The sequence below is a fragment of the Cygnus olor genome, chromosome 2 (genome assembly GCF_009769625.2).
Source record: "Cygnus olor isolate bCygOlo1 chromosome 2, bCygOlo1.pri.v2, whole genome shotgun sequence".
Lineage (NCBI taxonomy): Eukaryota > Metazoa > Chordata > Aves > Anseriformes > Anatidae > Cygnus > Cygnus olor.
In genome coordinates this window covers 30,214,445-30,231,738 of record NC_049170.1, presented here as the reverse complement: position 1 = coordinate 30,231,738, position 17,294 = coordinate 30,214,445, and the positions used below count along the sequence as shown (strand labels likewise).

Sequence of the window (17,294 nt, the reverse complement as noted above, 5' to 3'; positions counted from 1 at the left end):
AAACAATTGCAGATCTTGCCTTGATCTGTGTTTGCAGTCACTTCTGTCTTCAGCTATTGCAGTGATCTATATGTGTAGGCTATCATTCAAAATCACTGGGAACAGGTTAACTGGAATGCCGCAGTTACCACCCTTTACTGTCCTTCTGTCCTCCAAACTCTCCTCACCTGGCATCTGCCCAGTGTGGTGTTTTTATTTCATTTTTTTTTAGTACACTAGGCTCTATGCCACATTCAGCTGTAGCAGCAGTAACCTCCAGAGTACGCAGGAGTGGTCAGCTGGGTCCAGCACCTGCTTTAGCCAATTCCTCCTCTGCATCCCACCAATTACCAGCAACATGTAATGTATATTGGAATTGTATATTAATGTATATTGGAATGAAATGGAAGAGCACCCTGTTTAGGCATCCTTTTGTCTATAGTCAGATACGTATTCAACGTTTCTTGAAATTCAGAATGCAGCTGTCTTCAGAGGTGTGTAGTTCAAATCAAAATGATGTAGAAATAAATATTCAGTAAATAATCTCCAGAACGCAGAAGGCAATTATTCCATAAGTTAAATAAATATTTTTAAAACGTCTTCAGAAAATATGTATAAATTCTGGCATTCCCACATGGAAGGTCCTATAGGAAGTATTTAGTTTCATAGTTCATTGCATCAAATTCTTAAACACCTATACTGAATGTACAGTTTAAGTGGTAAGTTACTGTTGCAGAATTAGATTGTTGCACGCCTCAGATGAACCTACGTCATGTTTGGCTTTATTTATTTATTTAAATGTCTGCTAATAAGAGCACCTAGGGTCATTGCTATCAGATAAGTAACCATCATTTTATCCTCCTGAATGAACCATTCAATAAATGCTGGTTTATTGAAAACAGATTTTCTTTCTTTCTTTTTTTCTTTTTTAATTAAAATGTCTACCTGTTGTGCTTATAGCATAAATAATTTCTTTGAATCATCAGGTGAGTGCTGTTCAGTTATACTGAGTGAGGAAAATTGCAAAAACACGTATTAGGGTCCCTGTCCTTAAGTGTATTTCAGTTTGCATTTTGATAGCAGTTTAGAAATGTTATCGCCTGTTTTGTCACAGACATAATTCACATCTTTCTTCAGGCACTGTAAACAAGAGAAATGGTTTAATGGCTCCATAAAAGGCACTCTGTGCTGATAGCTGAGATTAGACCCTTTAGTAATGGATTTTTGTGTGCTGGGGGAAGGGGAGGGCTTGGCAGAGGTAAATGTACTGGAAAAGAATCTTTGAGAGACTCTGATGTATCTGGAGTGCCTGCTGCATTTCTGCGTGCATCGGGAGATGGATTCAAAGTGTGACAGTATTGGCTTTATCCGTACAGGGACCTGCTCTTCTTGCTTTTGAAATTTTACCGAGTACTAACTTGGGTCACTTCAGTTAGTCCAGCACCTGGAGCTGTAGAGGTATTCACACAGAAATTTGTCTGGTTTTGTCTTGCTTTTGTGAAAATCAAATCCTGTCTATTCAAATGTGTTCAGGAAAGCTCTGTAAACTTACGTTGCCTATTAACAGTTTTGTCTCAATCAATCAAAAAAAATGAATCAGTTTATTTGCAAAGTTGGGCTTAGACTGTGGTGTGAGGGCATAAAAGTGCAAAGCAATTCAGAAACACACAGCAGAAATGTCCAGGGCATGACTTACAGCGAATTCCATGTTGCATCCTTTTCTCTGCAGGTACACAAAGCCCTCAAACTTATTGCAGATGAAAGTAGTATTACTTAAGAGTCATTGGAGTTCACTAACAAGCGAGTTTGCTGTTCTTAGTTGATTTAATACCATGTAGTAAATGCTACAAGTGTTGATAATAAGACATTTTTGTCCTTTTTGGTCTGTGGAGTCAAGATTGTCTGCTGTTCACCAACATCATTGAATTACCAGAAATATTTAATGCCCTTTAAAAATACGTTTAAATCTGTTCTTCAGAAAATAAAATCAAATTTTATATTGTGCTGTGGGTAGGAATCTGAAATTTGGAAATTATAAAATAGCTTTTTGCTCAAAGGAGAAATGACTCTCAATTTCATTTAAAATATTTTTGATTTCTTCGTCTTGAATAATCATCTCTTGAATAGAAAAATATGTGAAAACTTTACATTTATATTTGATGCAGTGCATTTCTGGGGCTTTCTCAAAAGAAGAGATTCAGTTCTGTCCGTACAGAGATGGTACTTTTCCTGTTTGTCAGCCTAGGGAGTATACAAATCAGTCTCCTCTAAGACAAACAGATTTCTTCTTTAATTTCAGAGTTCTTAATAATACTCTTCTTGATTTGGGTCTTAAACTGGGTTTTGTTATGAGCAAAGTGATTGTTACCTGTTGGCAGACTAATCCCCACTCAAAGGAGAGGAACACTCCAAAATGAGGGGTAGCAGCCCATATTTCTGCATGTTCTGTGTGAGTTTATTACATGGTGACATAGTCATTGATTACTGTAAAAACACTTAAAACCACAGAATACTAATGTAAGACTATGCAACACCATATTAGATATAAAATACAAGCCCTCTTATTCTGCAAAGCTACATAGATGTATCTATACACAGAGAATATGCATACAGTAATGCATTATAGCGTAATCAATTTGCTACAGATGGTAGCAGTCCTTCTGCTTGCCTTATGTCTGCGTGTTGGCTTCAGAGGAGCTCCAGGCAGGGTCTGCGCATTGAGCCCATTCTGGTGCTGATAATCCTGACTTTCCCCAGTACTTGAGATGAGGTTTTGAAGCCGGCCATCTAAATACAGGTTCTAAGATTGTTTGCCTTTCAAGTTGGGAAGTAGTTATCTGTACGTAATCACTTGGGATGAAATCTTGGCCCTTGGTCACTTCTTAATAAGGTCGTTATTAAGGCAGAGTGCCTGTTGCCATAATAGGGTTGAGACTCATTTCTGGGGTTAAGTAAAATGAATTTGCCATCAGGAAGAATGAAGTGGTGAGGAGCTGGTTGCTTGAAATGTCATATTTTTAATTTGGATGTGTTGGTAGTTGGGTATGCTGCACTAAAATTAGATTATATAAATAAGCAACCTTGCTCTCATCAAATGAAAAGTGAATGAAAAAGTAATATAAAATCCAGCTTCACAAAACTATGTGTGTTTAAAAACTCTTTTAATAGGTACACTATGAAATAAGTGCCATACTAAAATGAAGAGCAATGGGTGGAGGTGGCAGTGATGATGTGAGGAACTGTTTTAAATGTTTGAAATTTTTTAGTTGGAATAAGTCTGTCATCTTCAGCCACACTTAAGATGTGGTTTCAAAGGTCAAGTAGCCTTCGTGAAAGCCCCCCCCCAAGCATAGAAAGTATTTTTCTCAGACTTTTTTCCTTTCTTCCTGTAGAACATACACTTAAAAGTTACAGATAAAGCTTAGCATGGTGACTGTGTCAGGGGACTGCCGGAGGAAGGCTTTAAATTTTACAGCTACATTATCTTTCTGGACGTAGTTAAGATAAAGATCTAATATAAAATCACTTTGGACTATAATGCTTTCCCTAAATGAAATGAAGGCGTTAACCTACTTGATTTCATACACTTTATCCTAGCTTATAAAGCTGGGAGGAAGGTGAGGTAAACTTTAATTAAAACTACAGCACAGATGCCTCCTAGCACTGTGCCCTGTACCTTGCTAGGACTGTACAGTAAGCAAAATAAAATGTACCTCACAGCCGAGGCAGCAGGCTGGAGCCGTGTTCAGTGAAAGTAATTTAATTAGTGTTGATCATGACTCCAGATGATGGTGATTTGATAAGGAATAATTTAGTACTTAACAGCCTTTTACATGCACCAACTCCATGTGGGAAGGTAAAGCAAATTGCACAAAATGAATGTGCTGCTTTCACTTGTGCCTGTGCCAGTGAGCTGGAAAACTGCCTGTTAGCAGACGTTCAGGCTCTCAGCGCTGTGATGAAATACCCAGCCAGTTCTCCGCACAGGGCTGTGGTGTGGGAGTCTCTGTACTCCCGTTATTTAAAAATAAATAAGGGAAGTAATTTTTCATAACAGATTAACTCTGAGGAAGTAGCAAAGTTAAAATAAAATAATAATAATAATAAAAAAAAATTAGAGCAGCGTGTGGCCTTTGTGCAAATATGTGATACTGGCTTTAGAAAAGAGTCTTGTTACAGTTGTGGTTTTAATTCTCTGGTCCAAGTCGAAGTGCTTGCCTACCTCTGTGCCGGAGCCACGGTTCTGGAGATGTGGGTTCCATCATACACATTAAACGCACAGTGTGCATTATTATCTGACCAAGACACGTGAAGATAGTCAGCAGTAAAAGTTCACTAGTGTAAACCCAAACCAAGCTACTGGATGTCAGCCTCTTTTGCAATTACAGTAGAAAGCTGACCATGGGCTGCAGTTTGCTTTATTACTACAGTTAAAAACCTTGATTCAAGACGTCCAAATGGTCTTTCATTTTACTGTAAATTCATACAATTTTATTCAGAAAGATTTCTTCCCTTGTTGTGTTGTTCACCACTTTTCATCTTGTCTTTCTTAAGTTACTGTGCTGTGTTGCTGTGTTTCCGTGCCTGTGTTGCTCCCTGCTTTTCCTATATAATCTTTCCAGATAGATTACTACTGTCCACCAAATACAGTAGCTGAATAACAGTCTTAGAGACAATTTTTATGCGTTTTGTGAAAATACATGGGAAAATAATCCAGCGATATCTTGCAGATGTCTCAGCTGAGAGATAATAATATGAGCTGTCATGTAAGAGGGTAGGAGAGGATCAGTTTGTGAAAAAGTTCTCTGAACATTGCCCAGCTGTGGGAGAACCAGTGGTGAGAATCAGGAATGAACATCTAGCATAATAAACTGGGGTTTATTCGTTCTAATGCTCACTTCTTAATGTTTCATTTACCTTTCCCTCACAACAACCCTGTCCATGTGCATGCAGGTGCCTTAGTAGAAAGTATATAGCATGTAAAAACTTGTTTTTCGGGTCAGGTGCAAGGGAAAGGACAAGATTCTTCTTAACAGTAGTAATAATGACCTAATTTTGCATTGAGCTTCTCTAACAGAGACTTCTGCATATATGTGGATTTCCGCAGAGGCGCACCTGTTTGTGTCAGGTGGAGCACGATGTCCAAACTGTGGTGTTTTGGTGGCAACAGCAAAATCAGTCATGAGAGTTGATCCCCAAACTCTAGACTGCTCAGAGTTCAAAAATGGATTTGAAATCTCTTTTTTTTTTTTTTTAAATTTGAAGGGCATGTTTTCAAGCTGTTAAACACCTGTCTTTAGTCCTTTGTCCTCCTAGCCACTAAATTTAGATTTGCCTACATTAGGTGAACTTTGAATTTTCTTCTGTTTTAATTTTGGTTAAGGTTACCTATGAAATAAAGGAAAGTTGGCTGGCTTAAACTAATATGCTAGTTAACCTTATCTTTACCTTTGGCCTTTACCTTAATCCAGACCAATTTGTGCTTCTCATTAACGATGCATTTCTGTCATACTCCCTATGTTCTTTTGGCTATTTAAAAAAGCATGGCTATTTTTTTTTCTCCATTCACAATCCATCACATTTAGTGTTGACTTCGGCGAGGCCAGAATTTTACATTGTGCATTTTTGAGAAAGTGTACTGAAGGCATTTCTCATGTATTTTTTCCAGATATTATTTGTATAACTAAAGAAACATGTAATCACCCTATTTCATAAGTTTCACTGCAAATTTTCATGTATTCGATGTGAGAAAAAGGTGACCGATCATATACCTGAGGCTGGTATATGAGAAATTTATTTTGGAGTAATTTGTGTGGCATTCTTTGAAGTGATCTGCTATTGCATTTATAGCTAAAAGCTACCTCACTAATATTACTTAGAAACATTTGGTGCCTGGGAAGTATTTTGCCTCTGACAACATTTACAGTAGTTAAGCCAAATATAAGTAGGCTGTTATTTTCCTGCTAATGAGATGGGATCCTGGCCATCATTCTATTAAACAATAAAAGTGCTAATAACCAATGCAAAGGATCTCTGGTGTCTATTTTTCAGTTGACACATGAAAAAATCCTTGAAATGTTTATTTCCGATATAGTTTTTAGTATTACAATGGTTTAATTAATCATGTGCTTAATTAGCAGTGTCTAGTTTACTTGAGAAAGCTCATTGTTAATATTGTACTTGGTTTTCAATTATATTTTCTTTCTCTTTCCAGTGGCTTTTCATGGTCTCCCTGTGAAAATCAAGAAGGAACCCCATAGCCCATGTTCGGAACTTGGCTCTGCTTGCAGTCAAGAACAACCATTCAAGTTCAGTTATGGGGAAAAGTGCCTGTACAATGTCAGGTAAAGCAATCAGGAATATGTTTGCAGTGAGAACTGCTGATTTAAATGAGGACTGACTAAAGACTTATAAAGCCATAATAGAGATCTTATAAAAGTTACCTCTTCAGCAGATAGCAGACTGATGAGATAATGCATTTAGCTGATGAACACTGATGGCGTTGTTTACAGTTATATCAAACACGTAACTATTTTAAAGCAGTGTTTTTCATCAAAATGCATATTCTCTATTCCTCCTTCATGGGAGACAGCCAGAATTTAGAAACTCGGGGTGCAGGCGTGAAATGGAAGGATTGTCTGGTTTTCTATGAGTTGTGTTGAAAATACTTTCAAAATGCATTACACACATTAGGAAAGAGAGCAAGATCTGTGTAACAAGCAAGAGATTGGCATGTCTGAGGTATTTGACATGTTTTGCAATGATATTTGTGTGCATTCAAGGATGATTACAATTTGAAATAGTATTTCATTAGGATCTGCATCTTTGTTATCTTTTCAAAAGTAAATTGTCATCTTTTATAAAGGTAAATAGTAAAAACTGTAATTATTCTGGGGGCTTGATATGACTGCATTCTTTATTGACGTTCTTTTGGTTTGCACTTACATGTCACTCCTTCCTTTAGCAGTGAAGGATTTCTTACTGACATTTCAGTCTATTTTAGAATCTTTCATCTAGTTAGTGAGTTTTTGTTCTCATTAACGTACTACCAAAACTGATAGCACTTAAATAATTTGCATTTAACTTTTTTGCATGTGAAAGAAAACTAAATACAAACTGGCACCTTCAATAGTCATAGAGGAATGGTTTTGATTTAAAAAATCAAATGTGTACATTAATGGGTTTGATGGGTGCTGGGGGACCCGACATAGGAAAGTATGCAAGTTCATGCTTACTATCTGCCTTATGTCTGTGTTTTTCCTGTTTAGAAACAAGAATAATCAAAGTGTACTAAGGTCCTTTCCTGGTCTGGAACACCTTTATATTTGCAGGACTTAAACTTTATTTTTAAGACAGAGACAGAAAACCTATCAGGAGAGCCTGCTGACATCTTAGTGTGGGTAGCTAAGCCAGCATAGCATTGTTTTTCTGGGTCAGATCCCTTCCCTCTAGTTGCGTTCATTGTTTTACTGTTTCACTTTGTGGTTTTGTGCAAGCTCTAAAAAAGAGTCTTGACAGGTACTGCCAGCTCTTCACACTCTAGTCCAGGTGCATATAATACAATACTACGTTTTTGTATTTTGTGTATCTCTTGTTAGAATGTCACTGTAAGACTGAATCCTTTAAAAATACATTTCTAGGCCCCAGAGAAGAAAATGCTGTTTTGAACCACTTGCCTTTAAAATTATTTTTTTCTGTGCTCCTCTTCGTGTAGAGAATTTCTCTGCCCCAAACTGCTTAATAAAGTATGTGTAATAAAAAGCTTATATGTGACACTTGCATTTTTATTTTTTTTCCTGAACATACGTGCTACATGTTTTTGCAGAAAAAATAACCTAACCTTCTTTGTCCTTGCTTTTCTAATAGTGCCTATGATCAGAAGCCACAAGTGGGAATGAGGCCCTCCAACCCACCAACGCCATCCAGCACTCCTGTGTCACCGCTGCACCATGCCTCCCCAAACTCAGCTCAGACTCCTAAACCTGACCGGGTTTTCCCTGGCCATCTCCCTCCATCCCAGTCCATTCAAGACAACAGCTTCCCTATGGATCACAGGTAAAACACAGAATGTGTGCAGGACCTATGCAGAAGTTATTTCAGTGGTGGCCGCATGTCTCTCATATAGGGCAGCACTGGCTTTAAGCCAGATAAGGTCAGAATGTCAGAAATGTATGTTTTGTGAAAGACTGGCACCCTGCTTGATGGACTTCAGTAGGAGCTGATATTGGCAATGATACGGTTTTAGTGACCTGCTTCTGCTGACTTGTGAGGGCAATTCACTTGAGGCTAGTAAGTGACACGAGGTGATGAAGTCACTAGCAGGCATGATCCTGGCTGATACGTATCTGGCTCCTTGCTAAGAAATTTACCTGTCCAAGAGATAAGTAGCCATATGTGTTACTGGTTCAGAATATTCAATGGAAGGGTGAATCATTTTTCCAATCCCTTTAGAAATATAATATTTCAAACAAACTAACACGCCAACATAAACTGTGTTCAAATAACATTAGTCTGAGTAAAAGCCACAAGAGCTGGAGACTAGAATTAAAACTTAAACTGTCCTTAAGTCACCCTGTTTTGTTTCGGTATCTTAGAAGTCCCCAGACAACTGACTGTCTTTTTTAGCTCAGTTTTGCAACAAATATGCTCAGTGAATTTCCCTTATTTTTGAGACCAAACACTTGTTTGTGGAATTCTATTAATCCTAACCTTTATTACATGAACCTGTTTTTTTTTTTTTGTTTTTTTTTTTGCTGTGTTGTGTGATTGCTCTGAGCATTTTGAATTTCAGCTATATATAGAGGTATATATGTTTAGAGACTTGTCTTAGCACTTACACATTAACAAATTAAGAAGCACCTGAAAAGAAAATCACAGTTGTCGGGAGTGTGATTTGCATGCTTCTGCTCTAATAAGGGCTATTATCTCCAGGGATTTGTGCAGATCACTTCTGGAGGAGGTTGCTACAGTTTATATTGCCATTTTGTGCTCTGCTGAGATAGTATTAAATATTACCCAAGGTCTGTGTGCCTTTCTGGTGGTAAAGAAACACTGAATCAGCCCTGTAAACTGCCATAGTGCTGTTTCCCCCATCCTTGGACTGTGGTCTAACCATACCAGCCCCCAATGAAGCCAGGATGCAGTTTTGATTGCAGGAGGGTGGATAACTGTGTTTTTGTATATACACCCAAGTTGTCAGGAGACTGAAATCTCCAAAAGCTAAATGGCTTCAGTGAAGAGAGCAGTAGTATTTTTCAGATGAAAAAATGTTTTGATTTAGAGCAACTTGTAAAGACAATACTGTAGCTGTATGTCAGCCTTAATTTGAATATTTATAGAGATTTGCATACACCCTAGTTTATTTTCCTATGACCATAACACTTGCTCTGCACAAGCTTTATGGGTTCTTTACATGATTTTTTTTTCCCCCATGCCTTTGAAATTCATGTTCTTTAGGGCATTTTGCACTGATGCTTTCTTTGAGTGATAGAACATAACGTGTTTTAGTGAAGTCCAAATTAGCTGACTCAGGGCAAAAATCTCATTTTTCTACTTTTTTGAAGAAGGTATGATTGTAGTGGAAGGTATTTTTTTTTCACCATTTTCTTCTTTACTTTGAATCTTCTTCTTCTCCATTTTTTGAAATAAATGTGTACTTCATATTTTTGTGCAATTCAAATCTTCCTGATTTACAAGATGATAGCTACAACAATGAATGTATTCAAAAAATGTCATTTAAACAAATAACCTACCTGTGTAAGTTTGTATATAAATCTATAACTCCAAGCATTTTTCTTTGGAACATGCATTGGTGGTATAAGATAGGATCAGTATCTAGAACATACAGCCCATACATCTTCATACAGGGCATGAATATAAGTGGTCCTAACAAGTACCAACAGGAATCAAATCCACTTGTATAAACAAATGGCTTGATTCCATACAAAGCTTCCAGTACAACAAGTATTATTAACTTCCTGTGAGGCTTTGTGAGTGAGCCTGTTTCTTATTTTAACTTCAAGTTGCAATTTTCTGATTCACTCCTTGACAGTTCTTAATGATAATTTCTGCTTCTTTTTTTGGCTAATGAAAAAAGGAAAAGAGGGAAATGAATGCAGTGCCAGTCAGCCTAACTGTTTCATAATACATTTGAGTTTCTAAGTTTATTTTCTGCAGGTGTAGGTGGAATTGCAAAAACCAATGTTACAGTGCACTACTCTTTTTATTGCAAAACAGAATATTTACAGCAGCATTAAAAATAATAATTTTGTCTCCAGTGCTACATTGTAATAGTTTCTATCCCTGTAGCTCCCACAATATTTGTAATTAAACTATGACAGTAAATATTTGTCAGACCAAGTTCACAGCAGTATTTTGACAGATGTTAGTAGGGTTTAAATTGTTTCAGGAACACATACTACATATAAGATGATATTCAAGGACTGTGTTGCTTATGCAGTCAAAACCCTGCTTTCTTCACTCACCCCGTTTTCTCCAAGAGAATGTCTGCTTTTGCTGTCATGAGGGAAAGTCAGTTCAGCTGCAAAGTACAGGAAGCTGAAGAATAATTAATTCTTGATTTTTAGTGTGACAGTGTGAAACTGGCAGAGAAAGACACAGGTTTCTCTCCTTTTTTTTTTTTTTAAAAAAAAAAAGTATGCTTTCATGATGAGTGAATACAGGGCTAGCAAGCAGTTTGTTGCAAGAACATTGCATTTGCTGTGGATTAGTGCAGACAATTCTGGTGGTGATGGTTACTGCCACTGGGGTAATCTATAGGAGATGACAGGAACACTTTGTACAGTTCATCAGAGCACGGTGGGAAAATAGCATCCTTGTATTCTCTAGGCTTCTGAACCCACAGATGTCCTAATAATTACCTTCAAAACTTTTCATTCCTGTTTTATGGAAAGAACAACAAATGTAGGTTCTTGAGTACTGCTGCATGGAAATGAAGTTGATTTAAAACTGAATTCTCACATGTTATGCTTATTGAAGAGTATTTTGGAGTAGTGAGTGGCAGCTTGGTTTGTGTGGACTTCTTCTTTTATGTGGAAATGACTATGGGAAGAAGTTAAGGCAGGAGGAAAATTCTTAGGCTTTGCTTCTATTAACAAAAATCTGTATGCTGTCCTTTTTCTGGAGTGCTTAAATTCCCTTCTGAAATACAATACCAGCTTTGCAGGTAGACCTCCCACAGTGCTATCCTCGAGAGGACAAAACTGTGGACTTATACCCTGGCATGATTCCAGGTGTTTCAACAGACAATACTCTTTGTTCAAAATAGTCGTGTTTGTTGTCATGGTCAGAATGGTTTCTATGTAACAGTAAGAACTGCAAGAGTGAATTAGAGTACAAGCAATACATCATTCATTCTCATGAAACAACAGAGAACTCCACATAAGCCTCTTTCATGTTACTGTGGTAGGAAAACGTCAGTCTTTCTGCTGGTTTGAAGCTGGTACATTTTTGGTTGGCCTCTTTTGATGAGAGAAGATACTGAAGGAAAAGAAGGTGGTGGTGGGGGCAGGTACCAGAGTTGGTATTAATAGGCGGGGGGTATGTTACTTTGCTTCTTGCTGTTCTGCAACACAGCCATAATCATAATCCTGATGGCAGCATTTGGCATTATCATAAACAAAATGTTTACTATTGAGGAAGTGATATAGCCTCTTGCTAATCATGATCTGTGAAGATCTTTGTAGAATGGAATGTAGCTTAAGTCCTTTACATGACCTCTCTAACTTGTGTCCTAGATTTCGCCGCCAGCTCTCTGAACCTTGCAATTCTTTTCCACCTTTGCCTGCAATGCCAAGGGAAGGACGTCCAATATATCAGCGGCAGATGTCTGAGCCAAACATCCCTTTCCCACCTCAAGGTTTTAAGCAGGAGTATCACGATCCAGTTTATGAACACAACGCTATGGTTGGCAGTGCAGCCAGTCAAAATTTCCCCCCTCCTCTGATGATTAAACAGGAACCTAGAGATTTTGCATATGATTCAGGTAGGTGAGACTCTCCTTATTTCTGCGTAGTAAAGTAATAAATGAGTCCAAGCTAGTGCTATTGATGTTTTGATCCTCTGAATTGGAACTTGCTCTTCTGGCTTCTAAATCTCCCAAAGTAATCTATGTCCAATGTAGCTTACAAAGTAGTAAGATTGCCACATAGTACAAGGTGTCTCATGCCACTGTTGCCTTATCTTGCTCTGTGGAGGTTTTCATTTCCCAGAACTCTCTGTCCAGACAATACACAGGTTAAAGAAGCTGGAGAAGAAATGATCATGGGTGCAAAATTGAGCTTTGCTTAAGAGGGGGCTTGCTCTGTATTATCTCATCTCTGACCTCTAAATTTGTATGCTCCATTTTATGAGCTCTTTCATTTGTCTGCCAGAAGTAGAGGACTCTCTCCTCTTGCCTGCACTGCTTTAAATCAGGAGTAACTCCACTGAAGTGGGGTTTATACAGCTATAAAACCAATGAGGGAGAAGAATCAGCCAAATCGGTGTCAGCTTCTCAATTTGTGCATACTGCTGTGTTTTGTGGAGGTACATAATCTGTGATGCCAGATTGCTGATGTAGAGAATAAGCTGTTGCTATTAATAATGTTTATTATTATTATTGTGCTTATAGGGCAACCAAAATGGAGCATTATTGCTCTACAGACAGTACAAAATAGAGGAGGTGGTGGCAGAGCCCACTCTGAATAGCTTCTCGTCACAAAGGATAAAAACATGAATCAAAGGAATAACATTTGAAATTTTAGGTTACTTTGCCACAATTTAAAAATAATATTTATATTATATTTGGGGAAAGAGAAAGAGAATTGGGGAAGCAAAAAACAGAGTTTAGTGATGAGAACCGAGTAAAGAGGAGAGGGAAGCTGAGGTTAAAATTGCATGGAGCAGGCTGGATGGGGTAAATGGGGTAAGCAGTGATAAGTATGGTGTTGACAAAATTCAGTCAAAACACGTCTTTCAATTCCTATGTAAGCGATTTCTGCAGCTCCTCATCAGTGCATGCCTCTGTCCTGCTTTGTGTATGCCACACTGTTAAAGAGAAGGGATTTCAGTGAGTTCTTACGGTGCTCCCAGGGGAGGGTGCATCGCTTTCACACACATACCCTGATTCGGGGCAGGGAGAAGGTGGGCCTTGCCTGACTTCTGGGCACTGCAGTGCCTCCAGTGCTTACCTTCTGGTTCAGTTCCTGCCTAGATGCTGTTGCAGTTTCTTTTGCAAACACTGCGTGGCTGTTGAATTGAGGTCTCCTTTGAAAGTTTAGCCTATGACAAATTATTTTGCAATTTGATACAGTGAAAAATTTGTTTTTATCATCTTTTCTATAGCTAACTTAACATTGTCTATTTAGTGGAGTATTCTTTGGTATCTTTATTGTAAAGTAATTGTTTTAGAACTGATCTCTATCTTAGAACAGGGAAATTTGGAAAGTAGAGTTTCTCCTTTCTTATTCTTTGCAAGCAAATAACCAATCCTTTGATGAATTTGAGTTAGGCATATACAAGGAGGGGACTAAGGAGGAAATATTTATCCAAGCTGAAGTATAAGACAACATGAAAATAGGTTCAAATTAAAAGGATGAAAGCTAGAACTAAACCTGTGCATTGATTAAGGTTATGAGATATGTGGCTTTGGCAGTCGTGTATCTTTAGTCTTAACAGAACAGCATGGGAGAGATTGTCTGCATAGTTAATGTGGCTATGGATAATAAATAGGGGACTGCAGCTTCAGGCACTGCCAGTCCCTTGCAACCTTCACAAGCACCGTTATTCATCCTGCTAAATTAAAGGGTGAAAAAAGGCCCTTTTGTAAGCATGCTTCATATTTGGCTAGGAAGTGGGATCTCCTTATTGCATGCTATTACTTTAAATCTGGGTTGGCTGCTAGCATTCATCTTTCATTGGAATATTCTTTATGGAAAAAAAAAAAGCAACTTTTATTCTGAAAGGAAGATGTGCAAACTTGTGTCAATTCTGGAATGCTTTTTTTTTTTTTTTTTTTGTGCCAGCAAGAACAACATTTCACTTTATAGTAATGACGTTTGAGCAAAATTGTTTCTTTTGTGATGAATAATTAGTTTTTTAAAATGTAATAGCTGTGTAACCAGTGGTCATGAAAAATTAATCTGTTGGTATCAGGAAGTACTTTTATTGGCCTCAGAATCACTGCATTTAAGTTGACACATCTGTACACTCCATAAATTGCAGTCAACAACTGTGGTCTGTTGATATTTTGTCTTGTTACCATCTGTTCTCTAGAAACCATCATTTTCCATCCTTCCTAGGAGTACATTAAATAACCCCTTAGGAAACATAATGTATTTGTCACTGAATCATTGATTTCATTTTTCACCTATGGATGTTCAGGGAAGGAGGAATGCTAGAGTGAAAAGTCTTTTTTGCATGCTACTTTACTGCAGCTCAGATAAGAATATAGAAACATATTTAAAAAGTTCATTGTAATGCACCAAGATGTTCCTTTGGGGATGTTTTTGAAAGAGCCTCATAAAAGTTCATTGCTTTTGTGCACTATACTTTTATACTTTGTGGGAAGCTGGTGAATGAAAAGCATTATTATGGAATGATTATAACTCTATTAAAACATGACATTAATTATGACATGGGAAATGGCAGATCAATTAGTTGTAATTGTAATTGCAGGTATGCAATTTCTACTGCAAAATGTTTGAGATAATGGAAAAAGAAAAATGTCAACAGAGTAGAAGCTCTTCCTTATCCATCTACACTTCTAGAAGTCACAATGCATCATATATGTCCAATCAGACTTTTTCTGCCACAAATTTTTTTGGGCTGCTAGTCACAGATATATTTAGTACCTGATGGTTTATCTAGCAACTTAAAACACGAAGATGCAGCCAAGAACATATAGAACTTGGATATTTTACGTGCTTGATGAATATACCCTAGAAGCCTTCCCAAGATATTTGTTTACAAGGGTTAATAATGGAAATTCTTGTACAGTTAGTACTTCTACAATTCAATCCATGTGTTCGGTTATTTTAATGAAAAGGTCAACTTGAGGAGCTTTGAGCTTCCTCAATTCTAGGCTTTATTTTGAGGTAGGACCCTTGAAGGCTTGATGCTTCCTACTTCACTTAGTGTATTTGGAAATATACCAAGTTGACTTTAGCTATGCATGTAGATTAATAATAAAAATAGTTTTGCAATGACATCTTAAGTTTCGGTTTAAATCTCACATTTTGATTCGCCCGATTAAAATAGTTATTTTGTTTGTGAAGTTCTTTTGTGCCTATTTCTTTAACTGAGAACTTTGAAATCTATCACAAGGTAGTGTTAGAGATTAGTAGACGAATTGCTGCTTGCATATACTTATTACTGATTGCCAGGAATTCATTTGTTGAAATCTAGACAAAATCAGTCTCTCCTGAGCAGATTAGAGGCATTGACATGGCTATTCTTGCATTTCAGTGTAGTCTCGTGAATAATAAATTTGAATGGACCTTAGAAAGTTTGGATTCTATCGCTGTCACTTCCAAAGTTTTCTTCTGAGTTACTAGTCACATCGCTTGTGGAATGAACTTTTGAGACAGAATAATTATTAGCCCTTATGTCTTCCTTGCTGGGTTGCTCATCCCTCTAATTTCTGAGGCCTCACAAACTATGTATACCTTTTGGCAGCACCCAAGATATGGTTGGAGGCAGAGACACATTGGATAGAAACCTGCTTATTTGGGGTACCCAGTTAGCACTGGGAAATTCTTAAAGAACACTGTGTATTAGATAAGTTCAAAATTTAGCTCCTAGGGACTTCCTTTGTATTTAGAAGTGAGAAAGTACAGAAACACCAGATTAGGATCCCAGTCCAAGAACCACAAAAATAAGAAATACATAATGTGAAAAAAATTTGGCCAAGATGACTTGACTACTTTGGCAAACTTCATTGGAGCTGGAATGGCCTTTGTTGAGTCCTAAAATTGGCCATTCCAATACTGATAAAGATATTCATCTTGAGGTCGTCTTTTCCTTTCTTGAAATGTTCTGCCTCATTAATGGCACAACTTCCAACGTCTGTAACAACTGAAGCAGGGGCTCCACCTGCAAAGCTGTTCACTGCACCACTCTCCTTCCCCAAAACAGTTTTGACTTGTGCACTCAAGAGGCAAGAGTCCTGAGACAAAAGGCTATATCATAATTCATTAGCAACAAAGCAGTTGTATAAATGTTGCCCAGGAAGTTGTAATTATGACACTTACTAACCACCAACATTTCCACCTTTAGGTATAAGATGTTGTTACCATTCTACTATCCATGTTATAAATGTGTATTTACCTAATGACTGGAACAGAATAAAAAGCAAGAGTCCTTTCAAATACCTGATGTAGTGCTCTTTGAAAAGCAAATCAATGCAAATTAACATTGAAAAAGTTCCCTAGTAGCACATTCTTCCCTTGAGATCAGCTGACATCTCTTGAAATTTGGGAGTTGCAAGAACAACATTAGAGAATGTGTTGAATTAAAATTTCAAGGGAAAAAATAGACTTTAAATGTGTTTCTTGGAAGTATATTTATTTGCAGATTTCCTTCTCTCTTTCTCTCTTTTTCTCTTTCTCTCTCTTTCTTTCTTTCTTTCTTTCTTTCTCTTTTTCTTTTTCTTTCTTTCTTTCTTTCTTTCTTTCTTTCTTTCTTTCTTTCTTTCTTTTTTCTTTCTTTCTTTCTTTTTCTTTTTCTTTCTTTATCTTTTTTCTCTCTTTCTCTTCCTCTCTTCCTCTTTTTCTTTCTTTCTCTTTCTCTTTCTCTTTCTCTTTCTCTTTCTCTTTCTCTTTCTCTTTCTCTTTCTCTTTCTCTTTCTCTTTCTCTTTCTCTTTCTCTTTCTCTTTCTCTTTCTCTTTCTCTTTCTCTTTCTTTCTCTCTTTCTTTCTCTCTCTTTTTCTTTCTTTCTTTTTCTTTCTTTCTCTTTCTTTCTTTCTTTCTTTCTTTCTTTCTTTGTTTCTTTCTTTCTTTCTTTTTCTTTCTTTTCCTTTCCTTCCTTTCCCTTCTTTCCCTTCTTTCCCTTCTTTCCCTTCTTTCTTTTTTTTAAGAACAGCAGTTGGATATTCTATTGTACCTCTTGGAGGTACAGGTTAGACATTTGGAGATGCTAGTAATGAAGGAAGAAAGGAAATCTTAGCTGGCAGTCAGAGTCGATGCAGGTTGGCTTTTTCCAGGATATTTGCTAGTGCCTTGACCAGTGCAGCATTTAAAATGACAACTCGTGGTATTTCTACTACTGTCTTTAATTATATTGGCTAATTTTTCTACAGTGCTTTGAAAATGTAAAG

The 17,294-nt window shown here is 37.3% G+C and overlaps 1 protein-coding gene across 9 annotated transcripts in view; it reads left to right on the top strand.

The window, feature by feature from the left end:
- ETV1 (ETS variant transcription factor 1) overlaps nt 1–17,294 on the top strand; it is a 67,860-nt gene that overhangs the window by 28,584 nt on the left and 21,982 nt on the right. For all 9 annotated transcript variants that reach the window (XM_040548184.1, XM_040548188.1, XM_040548183.1 and 6 more), the window contains 3 exons: nt 6,194–6,323; nt 7,846–8,034; nt 11,736–11,983. In XM_040548184.1, coding sequence (XP_040404118.1) covers nt 6,194–6,323; nt 7,846–8,034; nt 11,736–11,983 — 567 coding nt within the window. The remainder of the gene's footprint in view (nt 1–6,193; nt 6,324–7,845; nt 8,035–11,735; nt 11,984–17,294) is intronic.